At 39.8% G+C, this 22030-nt stretch overlaps 1 protein-coding gene across 2 annotated transcripts in view; it reads left to right on the top strand.

Annotated features, from left to right (window-relative positions):
* Positions 1-22030, top strand: part of PRORP (protein only RNase P catalytic subunit) — a 53753-nt gene that overhangs the window by 20422 nt on the left and 11301 nt on the right. For both annotated transcript variants that reach the window (XM_055793484.1, XM_005243849.4), the window contains exon 5: positions 7065-7172. In XM_055793484.1, the coding sequence (XP_055649459.1) occupies positions 7065-7172 (108 nt within the window). The remainder of the gene's footprint in view (positions 1-7064; positions 7173-22030) is intronic.

Below are 22030 nucleotides of genomic sequence, written 5' to 3'. Positions count from 1 at the left end.
CTTTTTCTGTTGTACAAAGCTTAAACTATTGTGAATGCTTCTCGAAACAATGTATGTTGAATACTGTATTTTTGCACTTTTTAATTTGACATTAGTGTCTCCCCACTGTTCCTGATGAGTGGGCATAAACTTTGTTGTTCAGAAGTGACAAGAAGCCCTTTCCACAGCAATATTAATAGGTTTTGATAGGGTTTTTCTTCTGGGTTTTTTTTTTTTTTTCCTCCTTTTTTTCAAATTCCATATTATGGCATGAACATAATAGCCTTTCTTATATTAAAAATCCTCTTTGGATTTGCTCATGTATCTCCATTGTATGTTATACTACTTTGGTTTTTGGCATTTATATCAGTAGACATTTTGGATTGTTGAATTTGAGCAATACCATGATTTTTATTTCTAAACACCAACACATTTCCTATGTAGACTTGCAGAGAAAAATGCTCAGGTGATCTAAGCTTTCTGTGTTCTGAAGCTTGTCATACCCTTAGATCTGTTATAGACATTAAAATTATTTCACAGTGTTCTTCTTATTGCTCTTATCAAAGGACATGCTTGTTTAGATATGTTTTCTTTGTTTGGTCTTCAATTGTACTGTTGATTTCTGTTATCATATTTAACATGGTAAATCTGCAAATACTAATAATTAAGTCCTTCCCTCATTTTTGTTGTGCTTTTAAGGCTTGTATTCTGTGTGCATACTGGTATCAGAAGAAAGACATACATTTCTTTTATAAATGTGTTTACAGAAGTTGAAATGTATTAATACTCTTACAGAAGAGTCCTATTTTCAGGTTTATTACTGCTGCAATTTCAAATATTATTGGCTGTGTAAGCCAGAGCTGAAGTCTTGAGGTCACACTTTTTTAAAAAAAAAAAGTTATTTTAAACCATTAATTAAAAAAATTAGCAAAAACAGTCTTTTTTCTTTCTTTTTCAAACAATAATTCCTATACTTCTGTTTTTTTAAAACCAACCTCTAGCTCTTGTTTTGCTGCTGTGTGCCAGGTTGAGAGATAAATGTCGTAAGATGTTGTAGTTTCACAATCCCGTCCATTAGGATAGTCAGGGCTATGTATGGGAAAAGGCGATCCCAGTAGTCTCACCTGCTCCCAGTCTCATTCCATGTCCTGGCTGCATTTTCATGCCAGGACAAGCCTCTGAGCTGTAGCCTGAGCAGGGGGAGTGGTGCTGGCTGAAGACTGTTACGTTGGCTCAGTTCACATGGGCTTAGTTGGTCCACTTCAGTCTTTCTCCTTGTGCCAGCAAACGTGTGTGCATAGGTGGAGGGGGCAAGGCTAGGAATGGCTGGCTGAGGGAAGGGGGAAGGTAGGAACACTCTTTCTGTTCTTTCTGTGGCAGCACCAGTACATAACAGTACAAAATGATGGTGAAATAGTGCATGAGTCATCTAGCTGATGTGGAATACCAGAAAAATGTGAGACTCTTTTTGTGCTTTTGCTGAGATACAAATGGACTGGAGACACCCACATGCTAGTGGTTAAATAAAAAAATAATTTAAATGTCTTTACTTCTTCATGTCAAGATAAATTCCATTGTGGGTTTGTTATGGCCAGTCCTTACTTCCAAATCAATTTAGTCAGCGTGGTGTCCATTTGCAAAGATAAGCTTTCTTAGTAGAAGTTGCGGTGAATCCTTTCTAATGGTTGTGTAGTTGGCATTCCCCTGTTTTCCCAGCTAGGCAATGAATGAAATCAGGTGGGAGTTTTTTAAATTCCCTTTTCTTTTGTATGTGATGTGAAACAGGATATCACTGGCGCCTCGTGAGCACCGTGCTGCATTGTGATTGTTCCTGCTGTAGGGAGGCGTGTTCACGCGGTGCGTGGGATGCTGGGGGAAGTCTTGCAGTGAGGTAGCAGCCTTGCTGTATTACAGCACTTCTCTGTGGCTCCTGAGCATTAAGAGGGTCATGTCAATGAGCAACGCTGAATGTGTTTTTAAAGTTTTGTCCCTTCAGTTGCCAAGTCTGTTGAAGTGAGTTTGAGTAGCATTTCTGAGGCTGGGACAATGGACTTTCAGAAACTTTGAGGTGAACCTGGACAGAAAAAGTTAGAAATGAGTATAAGGTTTGCAGTGTTTGGTTTGGTGCTATGACCCAGAGAGAGATACATTTTGCTACTTGGTGTGTTGAAGGGATTCAGCAGAAGTGCCCCTTGTATTCAGCTGTGTGTTTCCATGTAAACATTCCTGCAGCATACTCAGGGTTGTATGTAAATCACATGTTGCATTCTCTGTTTGGAAGGAGAAGCCTGTGTGAATAGCTGTCGTCTTTTTGCCTAAACCAACCTTCATGTTGTCATTGTACTGCATTGATGATTATTGTGTCTGGCTTCTCTTGAAGCTGTAGCTGTGCTATACTTCTTTTATTGCTTATAAAGAAGATCTTCAATGTCTTCTTACAATTGACCGGTGAGGGAAATATATTTAGAGAATTGTGAGTGAATCATCTCTTCATTACTGTGGCTGTAAGTAACATCTGCATAAAATCCAGGCAAATCCTGATCTTTGAAAGATCAACATCCTTTGAATTGTATGCTTGCTTTCTTTGTAGTGGGTTGACCTTGGCTGGATGCCAGGTACCCACCAAGCCGCTCTATCACTGCCCTCCTAAGCAGAACAGGGGGAGGGCAAGAAAATAAGACGGAAGAATCTCGTGGGTCAAGGTAAAGGCAGTTTAATAAAGCAAAAGCAACGGCTGCATGTGTAAGCAAAGAAAGACAAAGGAGTTACTATCTACTTTCCATCAGCAGGCAATATCCAGCCACTTCCCAGGAAGCAGGGCTTCAGTATATGTAGTGGTTACTCTGGAAGACAAATGTTGTAATAATAAATGCCCCCTCTTCTCCTTCTCTTAGCTTTTATTGCTGAGCAGACATCATATGGTATGGAATATCCCTTTGGTCAATTTGGGTCAGCTGTTCTGGCTATATCCCCTCCCAAGGTATTGCCCACCCCCAGTTTAGGGGTGAAGGGGCAATGTTGGAGAGACAGTCTTGATGCTGTGTGAACACTGCTCAGTAGTAGCCAAAGCACTGGTGTGTTATCAACAGCTCTGTAGAAACCAATACAAAACACAGAACTATGAGGGCTGCTATGGTGAAAATTACTCCATCTCAGCCAGACGATACACTTCTATAGTGTAAATCTGTGTGTTTGAATAACCCTTTGTACTGTACCGGATTATGTAGCCTGCTGATTATTCCCAGGGTTCACCCTTTTCTTTCCCTGTGTCCAAAGAGGATGGGAAATGTGACCACTCAAAAACTGTCACTCAGGGGAGCAGACCTGGATCTTCTCTGTTGTTCTTTATGTTGGTTTTTTTCTGGAAAAGGAAAGGAGCACTCATGTGTGTTTCTGGAGAAATATGGTTGGTGAGGAGAAAATTAACCGATCCTTGGGGATTTTTATTCTCTCTAAGGCTTTTCACTGGAGTCTTCTGTATTTGGTGACATAAATTGAACTTGGCTATTTGTCTTCTGCACTTACTCTGCTATTAACTCCTCATCTCCCTGTGTGGATAAGAGACTCCTGTGCCAGCAAACCTCTCCCTGTATTGCATGGTTTACTGGTAGCGAAGCAAAAAACACAGCAGATCGGGGAGGCTGGCAGGGGCACACTGTCAGGCATCTGTTGAGAACGGAGTCAGAGATGTGGATGGGAGGAGATGGCAGGGAAAGGTAGGGTGCCCAAGGGAACAATGTTGAAAAGGCTGCAGCATCTCCCCAGCTCTGAAAGTAAACCCTAGAGAGCCAGGAGCTGGCTCCTGAGAGGTGCTGAGCCTATCCTGGTGCCTCTCAGCAGAACTCTCCTGGCAGCTCCTGCTCCATCTGCCCTGCTGGGAGAGGACAGGGAGTGAGCAGAGGGAAGCACTGACCCACTGAACTTTGCTGCTGCTCCCCCAGCTTGTGCTGTAGTGTTCCCTCAACAAAGCACTCGGCCCATCAGGGAAAACTCACCCCTTTAGGAGCTGCTCTGTAACTATTGTCACTTCAAATAAAATGCCACTTTAAAAGTTCTTCACAGAGTGTTTGTTTTGTATTGAACTGAGCCCTTAAAGACAAGATTACATGTATGCCACACTTTATAAAAGTGTCTCCTTGATTGTAACCATGTTACTTGAAATAATATTGGCATTTGTTGGCATTAGGAAAATAACACTCTAGTGGAGTGTTTACCATGTGTTTTTCATCTGCTTTCATTTTATTTTGTCTTTTCCATTTATACTTATCTTTGTCTCAAAGCTCTTCTATTTTATTTTCATTCGGTCTGCATGTGTCTTCCTTCCTTTCATCTTTTCCACGTTTCGGACAGCCATCCAGTGTTACAGTGATGACATTGAACCATGAGGAATTCTACTGCATGGCATAAGCCCAGAAGTCAGGAATTTTTGTTCTTTGGTGATTTTTGTTTCTCCTCCCTGCCACCTCCTTGGCTGGTGACTTCCTTTCTGTGTCTCAGTGTCCTTGTCAGATGGCAATGAGAATATTCATGAATATAAAATACATTGAGATTGAGAACTGGCTGAGTGGCAGAGCTCAATGGTGCAGAGTGCAGCTGGAGGCCTGTAGCTAGTGGCTTCCCCAGGGGTCAGTGCTGGGTCCAGTCTTGCCCAACTCACTCACCAGGGGCCTGGATGAAGGGGCAGAAGGTGCCCTCAGCCAGTTTGCTGATGATACAGAACTGGGAGGAGCGGCTGGTACCCCAGAGGCTGCGCTGCCATTCAGCGAGACCTGGGCAGGCTGGAGAGCTGGGCGGAGAGGGACCTGATGGAGTTCAGCAGAGGCCAGTGCAGGGTCCTGCCCCTGGGGAGGGACAGCCCCGTGCACCAGTACGGGCTGGGGGGGACCTGCTGGGGGGCAGCTCTGCGGGGAAGCACCTGGGAGCTCTGGTGGGCAGCAAGTTGCCCACGAGCCAGCAGTGTGGCCTGGTGGCCAAGAAGGCCAACGGGTCCCTGGGGGGCATTAGGAGGACCGTGGCCAGCAGGTCGAGGGAGGTGATCCTGCCCCTCTGCTCTGCCCTGGGGAGGTGCATCTGGAGTGCTGGGCCCAGTGCTGGGCTCCCCAGTTCTACAGGGACAGGGAACTACTGGAGAGGGTCCAGCAGAGGCTACAGAGATGCTGAGGGGACTGGAGCATCTCCCTGATGAGGAAAGGCTGGGAGAGCTGGGCCTGTTCAGCCTGGAGAAGATGGAGAGGGGTCACTGCCTGCCAATATCTTAAGGGCGAGGGCCAAGAGGATGGAGCCAGGCTGGTTTCAGTGGTGCCCAGTGATGGACAAGGGGCAACGGGCACAAACTGCAACTCAGGAGGCTCCATCTGAATATGAGGAAAAACTTCTCTGAGGGTGACTGTGCCCCGGGACAGGCTGCCCAGAGAGGCTGTGGGGTCTCCTTCTCTGGGGACATTCAAAACCCACCTGGACACATCTCTGTGCAACCTGCTCTCGGTGAACCTGCTTTAGCAGGGGGTTGGACTAGATGATCTTCAGAGGTGCCCAACCCTGACCATTCTGAGGGGCAGGGGAGAACACAAGTGCCAACAATTTATTTTTGTTGAAATGATCATTGTCTTGCTCAGCTTTTTATGGTTTCTTAATAATAATATTTATTTAAGGCATGGAGAAATGAAAGATCATGTAAAATGCTATTGATTGTGGTGATGCTAGATTGAGCCCTATGTTGCCTGTGTTCTTGTGAGTGTGCTTTTGACCCGTATACCCCCGTTCACTTGGAAATTAAGCCTGAAATTTTGCCATCTGAGTGAGGCATCCTTATCTCACTTGGTTGGCTTGTATTCTTAATATAAGTAACCCTTTTCCTAATATAACTTGTCAGAAGCATTCTGACTAAACTTGAAGTTGGTGATCATCTGTTACTGCCTGACAGCAGTGTATTTTCTGGAGAAATACATGTTTTCTTCATTCCTTTCTCCGAGGAAGAATTGTATATGCTGAACAGGTTTTGTCTGGGTGCTGAGGTGATGGTTTTTGTTTAAACTCATATGTTCCCATATGGCTACATGGGAGAAGGCAAGAGTAGAAGAGGGCTTCTTGAATTTTGAGCAGAAGGCATGAAATTTGCAATTGTTTTGAGTTCCTATGAAAGTTTATTTATAGCCTTGGACTGTGAAACCTCTGTTACCCGTAAATAAGTCTTACTTATTACTAGTAAGGTAATTTGTGAAACCAGGTCACTGCCCACCAGGATGGCTTAGGATTCCTATGCCTGTTAAAAGCAGTCAGAAGCAGAAAATAGAAATCTTATGTAAGTGTCTGCTAAAAACACTAAATCTTTACTCAAAAATCAAGGGAGAAATTCCTGAAGATTTTATTAAAGCTTTGTATTCTGTTCTCGTCCTATGGGTTCTCAAGCCTAAAGCAATTGTGGTTTTCCTTCTGTTGAAAAAAATGGATGGATGCTGTTGGCTTGCTCAATCACTGCATTATGTTTCTGACCTAATAAGAAAGTTCATTGTTTTGCTAGCTGTCTATTTCTCACAAATGGAGTGCTGTGTTTCTAAGTGAATGTTCATTTAAATATTGATTGGCATTCAGAGATTTCAGAATTCTTACAGAGAAACTAAGTATGATGCTTATTTTAGACTTGGAAATGTTAAGATTTAGTAGTGTCACAGATTACTGGTTTGTAAGGTTGCTTTGTTTTGCAGCTGTTGTGTAACAATGGCATGTATCTTTATGAAAGTGTACGTTCAGATTATTATTCTGAAAATCTGGATGACTGTAAAGTTTGGGGTTTTGGTTGTAATGTAATTTAAAACTATATTGGAAATATCCATTGTAATATGGCTTTTGAAGATATATTTTTCTTTTCCTTTCCTTTCCTCTCCTCTCTCTGCTCTTTTCTGCTCTTTTTCCCTCATGTGGTTGTTTTAGCAAGTGTGAAGCGAAGATGTGAAGTGTCGCCAATGAAGGAAAAGTGAGAGATTTTGGATTTGTTTCTTTTTTTATTAAAAAAGTGAATGAAATCTCTTTTTATTAAACTGAACATATTATTCCCCCATGTTTATTTGTTTGTTTGTTTATTTCAGGAATTTGAAGCTTTTCAAACATTTGTGGAAAATCGACTTCCCTTTGATATTGTTATTGATGGACTCAATGTTTCCCACATAAACCCCAGAAAGATACAGTGTGAAAATGTAAGTGCTGTTTAAATATTCATTAAGAGTTTTGTGTATGCTGATTGTAAAACAGTAATTGCCTCATTATTACTTATTCTCTTGAGAAACTGGTCAAACATTGTTGTAGCACGTGTTACAGTGAAGTTCAAAGAGTTATCTAGATTTCACAGATTGAAAATCATCAGTGGGAAGCTGGTTCTTCTTACATATTTTACTGTATTAGCCTTAAAAAATCATACCTAAATTTCCTCATGTATGCGATGCTCATAGATACAGCTAAGGTATCAATAATAATATTATTAGGACATATACTGTCTGAGTGTGTATGTTTTCATAGTAACAGGGATTTAGGGAAACAGGCTAAATCTACCATATAGAAAATCTACTCTGATATAGTTAAGCTGGTAAGAGTTCTTCTTAAAATAACCCCTTAGTTCAAACCACATCCTGTACAAGTTTAAACTTTATTTCTCTGCCTATTGACTTAAGCATTTGAGTCCTGTTCCTACAAGGGCAGCTCAAACTGTCTGTAGTTCTTTCCACTTGGTTATTTGTAGAAGGATAATCCTGCTTTTTTACCAATACCTATTTTTGAGATTCCTTAGTACTGCCTTTTAGCATTTCACTAAGAAATGGCTTAAGAGTTTTTTCAGTGTCAGTCAAATATTTACTTTAAATGAGGAGTAATGAAGTAACTGCTCACATGTATTCCAAAGCCAGAATTTAAATTTCCATGCTCTTGAAATTAAAAGTTATAAATGTGCTTGATAATAAAGGAGGTAATTTATTTCTAGTAATTACAAGAAATATGTTTTTGTTCTAAGAACTACTTTAAAACTACTCTTAAGAAGAAGGATATGCTTTCATATATGTAGTTAAAAGCAGCTGAGCTAGGGAGATTAGAGAATCTTGCTGAAGGATGTTTGTTTGAGAGTGGCAGTAAAGTTTCATGAGATACTGGCTCATGAAGAGGGTACTTTCCTTATTAAGAAAATAGGAAAGGAAATTTACACTTTGTTTTGGTGGGGTAAGGAAGGAATTGTTGATTTTCTGAGAAGAATCCCAGACAGCAAGTAGCGGAACAATGTTTCAAGATCTAGGACAGATCTATGCTGCCAAGGAGGGGGAAGAGAAAGGAGGGTACTTCTGCAAGGCATGCCTGTCCCAGTGTAGGAGCTCTGAACAGGATCCTGAATGGTCTTTAAAAGCTGGAGGCAAAGGAGCAAAGAGCCAGCCTGGTTCTGATGGGTAATTATTGCTGATTTCTGATTAGAAATCTTGCTAGGAGGTATCAGCATACTGAGGAGCATAAAGTGCCTTTGAGTTCCTCCTTAGCTTCTGCTGTATTGGAAGGACTTTGGGATCCATGATGCCAGGGAGCCGCAAAAGGATTGAATGGAGGCATTAACTTTTCATTTAGGTTGGTCCATATAGATAGAGATCAGATCTCTCTTGAATCAATTAGGAGGATTTTTAGAAGAGATCTGTCTTTCCTTTCTGCACAACAGAACAGTAACTTGGGCTCACCCCATCTTACCTCTAGAAGATTCTCTTAGCTAAAATTTACTTGTTCTATGAGCTATGTTGCCATTAATTATTATTGCATTTTGTTATGCACAAAAAATGTTAATTGCTGGAGCTTCCGGCAGCCAATCTTTTGCTGTTCCTGTTATCTGGATGCTGGTTTAGATCGTGTGAAGTCACTACATGAGAGAGGATGGACGTGCCCATTGATCCAGACTTACACCTGTTGATACTCACTGTCTAGATAGTACGTTTTCTGGCAGGCAAAGTGTGTATTTGCACTCTTAAGCAACAAAATTGCTCCTTCGCTGCCCAAAAGGAATACATATGAACTACTAAAGACTTTTTCTTGTATTGAGCATCCCTATTCATTGAGATACTTCTGCATTATTTTTTTATCATAGATGTGTCTTTATACATGATTGCAGTATTACCTATTGAGTTTACAGTCTTTTCCAACTGGAAACATTTTTTAAATGTGAGATGGTGCTGCATGCTAGCGAATGCCCTTTTGTTTCTTCATGACTCTGAACTCCTGCGTTGTAACATGTCAGGAAAGGACTGTGTCTTTGTTCTTATTTTGTGTACTTCTGACAAGAAGCATGTATTCTCATTTTCTTACTCTTTTTTTCAAGACTGCTAAAAACAGAAAGAAAAAAAACCCCACAAAACAACCCACAATGCAAAGCAATCCTTTCTTCTGTCTCCAAACTTTTCTTCCAGATGAGGGAAGGGAAGGCCACAGGAATCTCTGCATATGTTGCTTTCCTGGTTAGTGGTGTTGCTGCCAGGTAGTCCCCCATCTGCAAATGCTGACCTTGTTGAACGCTGTAGTCTGCCCTTTGTCTCACAAAACATCCTCTTTAGGAGGCTGCTGTCATCACTCCGGAGGCAGCTGAATGGAAAATGTGGAGTGGGAGTGGCAGGTCCGGGGCATTCACAGCCTGCCCTATTAAACTCTTCAGTGTACATAGGGAAACATAGTGCAGAACTAAGAGGATGGAGAGGAGCAATAAATGCAAGAGAAGCTGGAAGCAGAGCACAAAGGATGAAAAAAGCTAAGAGCGAAGGCTGCTGAGATCAAGCTGGCTGGCTAGGACGGCATGACTGGCACATTTCGGAGAAGCATGCTGTGACTCGTCAGTGACCTCTTCTGGTCGACTTGAGAGGAAATAAAGGAACAGTACTTCCAAGGACCAGTGTTAAAAGCTGCCCAACCCGTGTCAAAAAGTTACATTATTTTAAGCCTCCAGGTGAAAGTCAGGCTGTGCTCTTTTCAGGTGTTCATTACTGCAGCTGTTAGACCCAGTCAGGATGTTGTTTTATCAACGTTTCTGTTCCAGTGTATAGTTAGGATGCAGTGATGATTGAAAGAGAAAATGAGATTGTTGCTCTCCATTTACAACAAACTGTAAGTGTTACTATTTGCAAATTGTTAGGTTTTTTGGACCATATCCCTTACGTGATTTAGAGAGAATAGTGAAATAAAGGGCATTGTTAAACATAGGAGAAGGCCTAAGATTTTTGTGAAAATAATACGGTAATTTAAATGAATTCTGGTCTTTATTTAAATTTGACAAAAAGCAGTGTTCTGCTTTGTGATTTAGCTTTAAGAACTGTAACTGTTTCCTGAAGACCAACTCTAGCTAACTCTTAATCATACAATTAACTTAAGAAAACATTGATGAAATACTCCTTTCTTCTTTGAAACATCCTAACATTTGTAATTCCATTTAGGCATTCCTTAGGCATTTTGGGAAAGGGCTGGGTTCTGTGGACAAGGCACAAGTACCTTGAGGGATGAGAACAGAAGGAAAAAAAGCAGAAGTTGAAGGAATGATTTTTACTCATTTCATTCCCAAAGTGTTCTGACATTCTGGAAAACTAGATATGTGACTTCCAGTAGCCCCAGGCAACTTCAGTCCTCACAGCCAGCACTTACTTAGCAAATCATCATGAATATTATTGACTTGGCAGATTTACAGGAACATCCTGTGGCAGTTTCTCTAGTGTATGGCACTGTCAGTTTGTAATTACAATCCCCTCTTTTTCCAGGTTGGTTTTATACTAGGTCTGTTTCCTGGTACAAATCACCATGTGGCTGCATCAATTACTGACAAAAAGAGGAGGTAGCACGAGAGTGGGAACAAAGATTTTCGGGGGCTAGGGAATGGTGAGATCATCTGATTTGAAGGCACTGCACACACAATGACTGTAAAACTGCAACACTGGACATGAGCCAGCACCTGTTTTCAACCCTTTGCTTCCTTACTGCAGCATGTTAAATTAGACATTAAAGTTGACTCCTAATTAAAAGATAGTATAGAACGGAAATTATTTTTGCTACATAGTCCAGATAACAGAAACACACTCCCATAAAATCTAAAATCATTCAGTCTTGTCTTTTTCCAGGTTTGTGGGGGGTTTTTTGCATTCTACTGTTGTTTAAGACTGTACCTGATGTGTATTTGCCTTGATGAGTCAGTCATTGTTTGTACTGCAAACGAGGTAGTTTATAAACTGAGATATCCTTGCAGTTCAACTAAGCAAAGTTGATTCAGGCAGTATCATAATGTTGAGTTAATCCTTTCCTCCAGATGTGCCTAATTACATAAATCCTTAGCCAGCACAATGACGTCTGGTACTCCCTGTCCCTCTGCTGCCATAACTCCCCATAGTACACCCACCTTTCACCTTGTAAAGGTCAAGAGAGGGAATTTCCACACACTAATTGTCCAGTTCTCTTAGTAAACACAAACTGTTACAAAATTCTTAAATGTATTCTTTCCTCTTTATCACAATTTTCTGTAGACATATTCCTTGGAAGTGAGGGGGAATCCCAAGTACAAGCAGGATATCAAGGCTTTGGAGCATCTCGCTTTGCTTTAGGGAGAGTGAAAGGACTGTGATGAGCTGTGCTCCAACAACCCCTAAACTGTGAAGGGCTGGGGTGAGCGGTGAGAGAGCACAATCAGCAAGCACAATTTAAAGGGTACTTTGCTATTTTTAATTTACATTGAGATTGGTATATTGTAAATGAGGTATGTGGCCAGCTCCTTTTTAAACTGTACCCATCTGGTGTCAGGCATAACTGAATATATATTTCAAACGTGTGTTGGATCAAAGCTAACTCACAATTCCCTTCTTCAAACAGTTTAGCAGTTGGGGTCAGCTGTGCCCTTACTTTACCCGCTCTGATCTCTGTATTAAACTCAGACATCTAAAAGATTGGTAAAATAGTTCCAGACTGAGTTCCTGAAGGCTGACAGTGCACAAAGGAATAGTTTTTGCTCTTGGCAGGTAGTTCAAAGTGATCACTTCCAAACTTAATCAGCATTTCTATAAATGGACTACATAAGTTCATATTAATTCCCACGTAAATTGCAGTAGGCCTGTACAGCAGCTGATGAAGTCAGATCCTTACAGTTCCCCTCCCAGTCTGGTGGCAGCAGCTGGCATGTCACCCATACCACCCCTCCCACCTGCAGCACCAGTCAGCTCCAGCCAGCAAAGCCACCAGACCTGCCCTCCTGCACCTCTCACAGGCTGCCACAAAAAACCAGGCTGTGGCTGGTGTGTTCTGTGGCAGGCAGAGGGGACAGGACATGCCTTGCAGCTCTTTCTTGTCTCTTCCAGTGGAAGAGCGGCAGGCTTGTTGAGTGGAGGCTGCTCTCTGAATGGGAGGAGGGTTCTTTGACTAAATGAATTGTGTGGTCTCATGTAGTATAGTAATCATGTGAACAGATGATTGCGTTTTGGTTTTCCATATGTTAAATTTGAGCTTACAGTTTGGGGAAAATAGTAAGTAAAATTTCTCTCCCAAGTCACTCTTACTAAAAATTATCTTGAGGCCATGAAACACAAAGAAATTAACACCTGTGCATACATACATGGTTGACAAATACATGTACTAATGTGGTCAAGTTTTCATGTGGTAATTTTTCCCATTCTTCAAGTCTGTCTTAACTGTGCAAGAGGCATATGAGAGATCAGCTGCACAATTAGTGAGGCAGTGATATTTGATACAAAATATGAGCTCTACTCCATAAGCTGTCCAGCTAAACAAGCAGTTATTAATAAATTTGACCCAAAAAAAGTCAGGCATGGAAAAGAATTTTTTTGTTCTTTGACTCATTTGGCAGCATCTGTGATTTGTTCAAGTCAAGTACTTTACTGTCTGTAAATGAAGCAAGAACTAAGTAGATCCATGAGTCATTCTCTGTTCACAATCAATACATCCAACAGAGGTCTTATTTGTCATACTGTGACAGTTCATCAGTTCTTCCTCCCACTAACTCTTGTCTTACCACTCAACAAAGCAGTCAGACATATGTTTGTTCATTTGCTCCCAGCCTTTTCCATCTTTTTTTCTCCCACCTCCCGCGTTTTAATGGTACTCCTAGTTTGCATTTCCACAATAATGAAACATTTGCCCTGTTACTCAAAGTTGGAGAGGTTTCTGTCTTTGCAGAGATTTCTGTCTTTGCAACATGTGTTTCATTCTTTAGACCTGTACTTTCATGTCCTTTAAGTATTGCACAAATAATGAAGATGAAGATTTTTCAGTGTTTTCACTGAAAATCACCTTGAGCCTCTGTGTAATGTGATCTTAGAAGAGAAAGAAGCTCAAACACTAAGGGCTACCCTTGAAATTTCACTTATTTTTAGTGTTAGAGATATGTGACTGGAACATACAATGTTGCATTCATCTCTCATCAGTTAATTTCTGGGGTTCCTTGAATATCTCAGCAGGTAGACTGAGACAAGTTCTTCTCCAAAGCCACATCTGAGAGATTGATGTTTATATACTGCAGTCTTCCCCCTCCCCTCCTATATTGGTGCCATTCTAAAACAGAATAGATCAAGCTCAAAAAATCTATCGGGCATTTTGATAGCTTCTCCCTGTTGCTTTGTTCTAAAATCAGATACTTCCTTGACTCCCCTTAGTGTTTGCAGCCTCTGTTTCTGGCTATAAAACTTAATAAAACCCATGTGATTAAATTAACAATCTCTTTCAGTTTCTGTCTGGTATTTATAGTTTCTACCTTTGTATTTGGCAATAACAGCAAATAAAAAGTTAAGGTAAGTACAGGAGCACCCAAGCACTCCTTCTTTTATGAGGGGAGTTGCATCATATCTTCTGTAACAAGAATTCTTCTAATCACTAGGAGTGTAAGCTTGAAATTCAGCAGGGCAGAACAAAATGTGCTGTGATGATTCATGTCCCAGTGAGCTTGGTAACTGTAGCAACAGGTTGGTTATTGTATGTTGTAGAGGAGTCCTGCTAAAATCTGGGTGATGAAGTGAAATGACAGTATTTTCTGAACTGGTTGAGTTTCAATCTTGCTGTTTTCACTTCTTCCTTAGAAACCACAAGATGAGTTTTCTTTGGGCAGCCCAACTGATTCACTTAATTATGGAATTGTTAGGTGGCAATAAGAGGTGTGCTGGGCCTTAGAATCAGAAACCTGGTCTTTAGGGAACAGCTGCTTCTTTAGAAGTGATTCTTGTATGGAAAGTCTCCATAATAGTGAGAGACTATGATGCTATTAAGATACGGGAAGCAGGCCAGAAAATGTGATGCTTGGGTTACTGTAGGCCAATTCTGTGTTAGAATAAATATTTTATTTGAGCCGGAGAAATGCTGGGTTTTAGTATCGTCTTAAAGGTAACATAGGTAAAAGCCTCAGAACAGTAATTGCATTCATTCACGTACATCTGGATTTATTTATATATTTTGAAAAGTGATTGATTTTTGGTTCACAGTTGGCTTTTACATCTGATACACTATTTTTAGTAAAAGCAGGAAAGAAAATATTTGGAAGCTGTGTTATCTGAAGGAGAAAAGGTACAAGTAAACAAAAGCCTAAACTGCATTTGGATTTATTTACCAATAAATAAATACATTTTATTTATGTTACAAAAGTCTACATTTTTTGAACAATATATTATTCCTAGAGATTTCACTATATTGAAATATATATGTAAGTATATGGTTGTTTCAAACCAAAGTATCTAACCTGTCTAATCAAGACAGTGGTCAGAAGTGGAGTAGGATTGCAGAAACAAGGCAAGTTTGGAGGGATGATTCCAGTTGTTACAGCCTCCCAGATTTTTTTACTGATTTAGGAACTTCTGGGTGAAAAAGTTGTGTCCTGACTAGCAAGTTTAATAGCCACTGTTGACGTTTCCTTTGATAAATTTAATTACCTTCCCCAGTTTATTTTTGCCTTTGGTTTTCAAACCATCCCGTGGCAATGAGTCCCACAATTATATAGGATGTGATAATGCATGTGGGGTCTTTTGTTTTAAACCTGCTGCCTGTAAATTCTGTATGATGGCCTCTGCTGAGTAGTGGTGAATGGTCCCCCTTTGCGCTTTGCAGCTAACTTGCCATTTGACAGATGACACTTTAATGACACTTCTCAAATGACTAGCATGTATTCTTTTTATAAATTATCTGGAAGGAAAAGTTGCATACAATTGTGCAAAAGAGTTATCACACAGATTTTTCTTTCTTCTCCATTTTTAACTGTGTTCCTTTCTTGATAGGGTCTTTGTTCTACCTGGGTGTGTATGGTGGCCATCAGGGCTATTACTGGGCTAAGAGTAAGCCCCTCAAATTGGGCTCAGGAGACCAGCATTTTATTGTGTAATGGTTGACCTCCTGTCTGACTGCGAGCAAAACTGTCCTGGTCTTGCAGGTTACCTGTAATGAATATAGCAAGCCAAAATTTCCTGTGGACTTTTCACTATTTTTAAAAATATATTCTTATGTGTCATAGAATGAAAATTCCTAATAAGCTTTTTTTTCCTTATTTAAGTGTAAGAGATGGGAGGAATATAAGATTTTTAAAAATTAAAAATTAATTGCACTTCAGAAAGGTTTGGGAGTTTGTGTGTGCCACTGCAGCAGTCCATTGCAGTCTCCCATGGGTGACATGTGGTGTGCCTCTGCTGTGGTTAAATTACAAGATAGCAACAGAGGTAGCAGGAACAGGGACCAGTGATTTGACATAATCTGTCTAACTCCCCACGTCCAGTGCAATTGAAACATGGTCTGTAATAGTACAAAATGTGAAATGCCTAGAAGCCTTGCAAGCATGTCTGTTAATGGTTGTAATCAGACCTGATCTATCCATACAAAACTTAATTAAGCTATTACCAGACATGCTGAGACTTGCAAATGATTTTGTTGTTTGGTATCATGTGAGGAACAGGAGTGATGTAGTAAGAATACCAGTAGCAAGAACATAATAAGAAAGCTATGACTACCTTTGCTGTTCTTTAAATTTTCAGGCTGATTTCTAGCACAGGCAACGCTAATCAGCGTGGGTTCTTCCTCTGTCGTATAGAATGACCTCTAGGAAGTATAGGGATTTTTGGGACTGCTTCTAGGAGAAAAGTCATAGCAATTTGACCCAAGCTGAAATAACTGCAGAGGAGGTCCTAAGTTGCAGAATCTCCTGAAAATGAGCCTCATACCTGCTGGGTCACCTCATATGCATGTTGTGCTAGTGTAGCAGGCCAGTGGCTTACTGCTGTGGAAGTCTATCTTGAGTATAAGGTCATCCCTATCTCCATGTGTAAAGCAAGAGAACTCTCCCTGATACTTGTGAAAACTAAACTAAAACCTTGTTTGCTTCTTAACATGATATCCCCAGTTGCTTACATGATTTTACAACTTTTTAGATCTTCCAAGTTGTATTTTTCTAAATGATAGAGAATGAACTGAAAATTTAAAACTGTATGTATATATTTACTTATTAGTAGCCATGATGCTGTTACACAATAGAAATCTTTGTTCCTCATCCTCCAAGAAAAGATGCCTATCTCAAGATCTTAAAAATTAGTCACTGAAAAACAGTAGATGAAGAAATAACCTTACAAAGAATCATTTGTGTTAGAATTCTCCTTTTTATGTGCATCTCCATCAAATAAACAAACATATTCTCTATTCTATAAATACTATTTCCTAGATATAATCCAAAAATAGTATATTTTAAATCACTTTGAATGCTTAATCTCTGGCATTGTACTTACTGCCCTGTCTTATTGTTAGGAAACCTCCTTTTTCTTGAGAAATTCTCTATTTCAAATCATTTACATATTTTGTACTAATCTTTACAAGTATCTACTGGTTTTTCCTTTCCACCCAGAGATACTAACTTGTGATGTTGTTTCTTCCTGATTTATTATTCACCATTCAGTTCTATAATGATCCAAATAGTTCTTTCCACAGTTCTAGCTGGAAACATGCATTGAAGTTAGAATGAGTCAGGTGAGTCAGAAGCTAAAGAAGCTGTCCAAATTGTGTAAACATAATACACTGTATTTTTCAACTGATTTTATGAAGTATTAACAGATAGTTCTGTCTAATTTTTCCAAATAATTTCTACCATTTCCAGCTACTGCATTGTCCTATCCTTGCACAGTGTTTCCTGTAGAAACTGTTAAAACTGGACCTGTGCTTCTGTCATATTGATGGTACCAACGTACCTTTTAAATTCATCAGGAAATATCAGTGATGCTTATGTCTGTATTCATCATTGTCCAACATTCATCCATTTACCTGCTCAACTCTGTGCTCACCAAAAAGGAACAGTGAGTTGGCAGTAATATTTCTTCTGCCTCTAATATTGTGAGTATCTTTGTGCCTTGAGCTTTTAAGGAGTCATGTTGACATGGCTCCACGAGCAAGCTGTGTACATTGTGTGCCATAAGCTCTCTTAACAGAAGTTAAAAGCCAGTTCAGCTCCACTGGTTCTGTGGAGTTGTTCCTGACCTACACAGTATACCAGTGCAGGAAGATCAACCTTGCTGATGCCTTTTCTCCTTGTTTATTTCCTAATTGTGTGATATTTGGGTAAACTAGGTAGTGCTTCACTATACACTGAAATAAAAGAAGTATGATGCAGCTGCTTGCTAGGGCTGTGGTTCATTGGAATGTGAGCTTCTACATTAAGTGCAAGTTTGAGGAAAGCACAGTGGAAGATGGATATTCTCTGAATACTGTTTATACTACTACCTGATTGATTGATTGATTAATAGGAATTTTCTTCCACCACAGCCCTAAGGTGCCACACATTTGAGTAAATAAAATGAAGTAGTAGTAAGAGGGTTGCAAGCAGGTGGTCATAGAGCAGGACCAGTCAGTCTTAATGATGTTGATTTAACCTGCTCCTTATTAGGAGTAGTTATCCTGGGCTTATCTAATGTTAATGTTGCTATGCTGCTTTAGCATCTGAATTAATTTACATGATATCCCTGTAAAATACTGCACTGTACTGTTTAAATCCATTTATGTATGATGGCCCTAAGTCTCAATAGTTAAAGGAAGTGGCTTAAATAAAAGAATTAGAGACTTTTGACATTTTCACTTCTTATTGATATGTATGTATCTTTATAGTTTCATGTCTTGCAGAACGGAAAGCTCTTAACTTTCCATTGAATTCGCAACCCCAAATGTGCTTTCAGAAGTGCTATAGGTTAGGGATTTCTTTTTTCTCATCCCACTCACTCTCATTTCCACAAGCCCATTCACCCTGCCAGCCTAGCTAACATAACCAGTAATATGACACAAAGTTTTAACCCGTAGCTGTCTGATAAATTTGGTAAACAAAATTCTCTGAAACTATAGCTCTTTCTTGCACTTGAGCACTGCTGTTCAATCCTGGGTGCTCCAGGAGTTGTCAGGTGGGTATCTGCATGGAAATGGACAAAGGAGAGAAAGATGCAACAGAATTCCTCAAATATGCTGGCTGTTATAGTTATATACAGATATCTTGAAACCGTAATGCTGATTCCTTAAAACAAAATTTGCTTTAAAAAGATAAATCCTTTTATGATATAGGGGGTGGGTGGCTCTTATTTGGCTTCTGTTCTTCAAGCCGTTCCCGTGGTCATATTTTCGTATTCTCAAGCTTGTTTCTCTTGCAGGGGCAAGAAATGACTAAGTAGACAAAGATTTTCATGCCACCAGTTGTTCCCAGGAGGTGGAGCTTTTAGGCAAATGCCAAATATCATCCATAATTAATTTGTAGGAGCTGACAGTATTATCTGTTTGTCAAATTGCTATATCTTATCTTCTGAGTTAAAGAAAAATACTTTAGATAAAACAGTGGCCTGCCCAGTGTCCAGCTATTAAGTATTGCGGACTGTTATCAATAAACCTGAATGAAAAGCATTGAAGTAAATTAGATCTTGTGGATTGTAGCTATTGTGGGGGGCTTTCAGACCTCCACATATAGATATTGCCTGCAGTGTTACTAGTAAAACGGCATGAGTCTGCAGTGATGTACAATCAAAGTTAATGGCTGCGTTAATAATGCTGACCCATAGTTTACATTCACTTGTGATATACTCTGCATCAGATTTTTGTTGGTTTTGCAGGAACAGTATGTTACTTACCAGAGTGTGCAGCCGTGATCCAAATGAGACGGTTGAACCTCTGCCTCATGAGACAGGCAGTGGAAGGTGTACTGGTGTGTGTGAAAGTCCCCCAAGTTTCCTCCAGCCTGGCAAATGTCAGTTACGCTCTTCCCAGTATCCCAGATTCCTTCCTTGGTCCCTCCTTGCATGGTCTGCCCAGGGTAGGTGAGCCTGACTGACCACACAGCTGCTCCTCCACCTCAGACCTTTGTGCTTTAGTTTGTTTCTGCTGATTTTTGTCCTGTTCAAGAACATTTTATGTGTTCTCTTTCATATTAAATAATCTTTCTGACCTCCAAAGAGAAATCACCACTCACTTGAGTAGTTCTGTTAATGTATTTATTTGTGCAAAATTGTTCTTATATTGGAACAGTTGTTTTTGAAGGTAACCTCTTTATCTCTGAATAGTATTCTGTAGCACACAACTGGAAAACAGTATTAAATAGAAACAGAAGAAAAGCAGTGTGAAAATAGTGTTATAAATGTTTGCTGCATGTTGTAGTCAAATTCTTTTTTTTGACTGCAAGCAATCAGTCAGTTTACTGATGGGTTTCCTTGGTTATTGTGTCGTTCTTCCTGGACGATAAGCCTGTTGACCTGTGAACATAGAAAGTCTTTATTTTAAAGTTTTTGTGGAACTATCAAGTTTATTAAAACATAGGATATCACTGCAGAAGCATAGATTTAATATGTCTTGAGCAGCATCATGCCTGTGCCTTCTATAACCGTGATCTCCCCAGCTGCTGCGGCACCTTTCCTCAAAGAACAAAAGTACCATCTGGGACTTTTTGAACCACAGATTGGAAAAGGGGAAAGCACTTAACATCAGACTAGGTCAGTGATGGTGTGCAGACATCTGCATAGGACAGTGATGAGAGCTAAAGTATTGGTATTTTTTAAACTGTCAGTTTCACTCTTACAAAGCTGATTTCAGTCCTGCACCGTGTTATTGCCTATCTGTGGAAAGGATCAGTCAAGCTTGTGCTTTCATTTTCATAACACCCTATCACCACCGCTGCCACCATCACCCAGAGATCCTGCTCAACATTTTGGATTTTCAGTACCTAGGTGTAACTTCTCAGCCACACTGTGAAAATCTAAGGCTGGCATGGCTGCATTTAGTTCACAAATGTTCCCTTCTAATAGCTAGCTTTTTACATTTTTTCTAAAATGAGAAATGGTAAGAGAAACTCTCTCATAGCCTTAAGTTGCTGTATAGAGCTGCTACAATAATAGCAGAAATGCAGGAGTACCACTGTAAGGGTAAAGATTGGATTTGCAGTGAAAGATGGCAGACCCCTGAAGCTGTGACTTCAGCTGGGAGAATAATTCCATTTACAGTCAGTGGCTCTGACAGATAAAAGTTTCACTTCTGAAGCCTATATAAAATTAAGTAAAACCTCATACCTTTTCTTTTTTATGTAATTTGCTTCCTCACAAAAATAAATGTGATTTTTATGTAGTACTTGGTGCCATGAAGCAATGTGTATTGATCAGTAAGAAAATACTATTGTAGAAACAGCAGTGCAGGCAGAAAGAATTCAAGGATAAGAACAAAGATTAGTATCAATGTGTGAAAATGCATAGGTAACATTTCATGTCCTTTCAGCTTTTACATGTTTATTTTCCTACCCTTGTATAATCATGGATAGACAGAATCACCTAGTTCATGTCCTTGGAATGGAGCATTGATGCAGATAACTCCTTTTAATACTTTGCAAATCTCCAGGTTTTAGTACAAAACAGTAAGTGCTCAGGAGAGTCTGGACAAAAAAAATTCCATGTAAGATGACCCATATGTATTGTCAAGATCTTGGTATTTATTCTTTGTTGCAAGGAAGAAGATGAGCAAGAGGAGAGATGAAAATGTACAATGGTGTCAGCTACGTAGAAAAAATACCTCAGAGATCAGAAAAAGAGAAGTATCTTTTCCCTTTTACATGATTCAAGAAAGAAAGATATTCATAGAAGTCATGTTCATGAAAGGAAACATTTTACTGCCAGTCCACAATTAAAATACAAAACTTACAGCTGTTGGGACTGGGCTATAGTTAATTGTGAATTGCAATTTTCCCAGTCACTGCCTTATCAAATTGCTACCTTGGATTTCAGATTCACCCATTCTCTTCCATCTTTATGCCTACTTTATAATGGCTGAGCCAACATCAAAGGGTCTGCCTGCATGTTTAAACCAATGTTACCTTTTTTTGTGAGTGATTGGGAATGAAAATTGTATTGTAGCTGATAAACAAAACTTTATGGTTGAGAAACTTGACTGACACTGCAGTGATGTACAAAATTAAACTTCTGTGCACCTGAAGAATGTTTATTTGTCCACATATTTCTTGAATTGTTTTAAGAGTCAGAAAAAATTGCCTGTTTTTCCCTTTTGCGGTTTATACTATAAAATTCAGCAGTTCCCCAACTGTCCATCTTTTCTTTAGCCGTCATTTCTGGAGTTCTTGTCATTGTTTATTTAATAACGTGCTATGCTAACTATTGTAACTACCCATTTTTCTTCCTTTGATTCATGGTTGACCTTTATTCATCTAAAGATTGTGATGATGAAAATATTAGCATTCAAAAGGAGTGACATTCAAAAAGTGTGACCAAGAATAGTCAAACTAAAAGGTGTGTTAGGTGTAAGGTCTGACAGAGTGCCTGAGATCTTCTAGAAGTGACAATCCATTCTGAAAAGCCAGGCTCCAAAAAGCTAGTGACTCCTCCACCTGGTGATCCTGCTCCTGCCTCCCCACCCTTCATGTCATACACACAATTTAAATTCTATATTTAAGTTGTGTATATGTTTCTTTGGTCTCTGCATGCATCCCACCTTGATTCTGTTAATTCTCCTAGGAAATACTGCATCACTGTCCATTGAACAACTACTTGTCATGCCTTTTGGAAATAAGACAGAACAG

The sequence above is a fragment of the Falco peregrinus genome, chromosome 1, assembly GCF_023634155.1.
Source record: "Falco peregrinus isolate bFalPer1 chromosome 1, bFalPer1.pri, whole genome shotgun sequence".
NCBI lineage: Eukaryota > Metazoa > Chordata > Aves > Falconiformes > Falconidae > Falco > Falco peregrinus.
The sequence above is the reverse complement of the archived record's forward strand: the minus strand, read 5'-3'. Positions and strand labels throughout refer to the sequence as shown.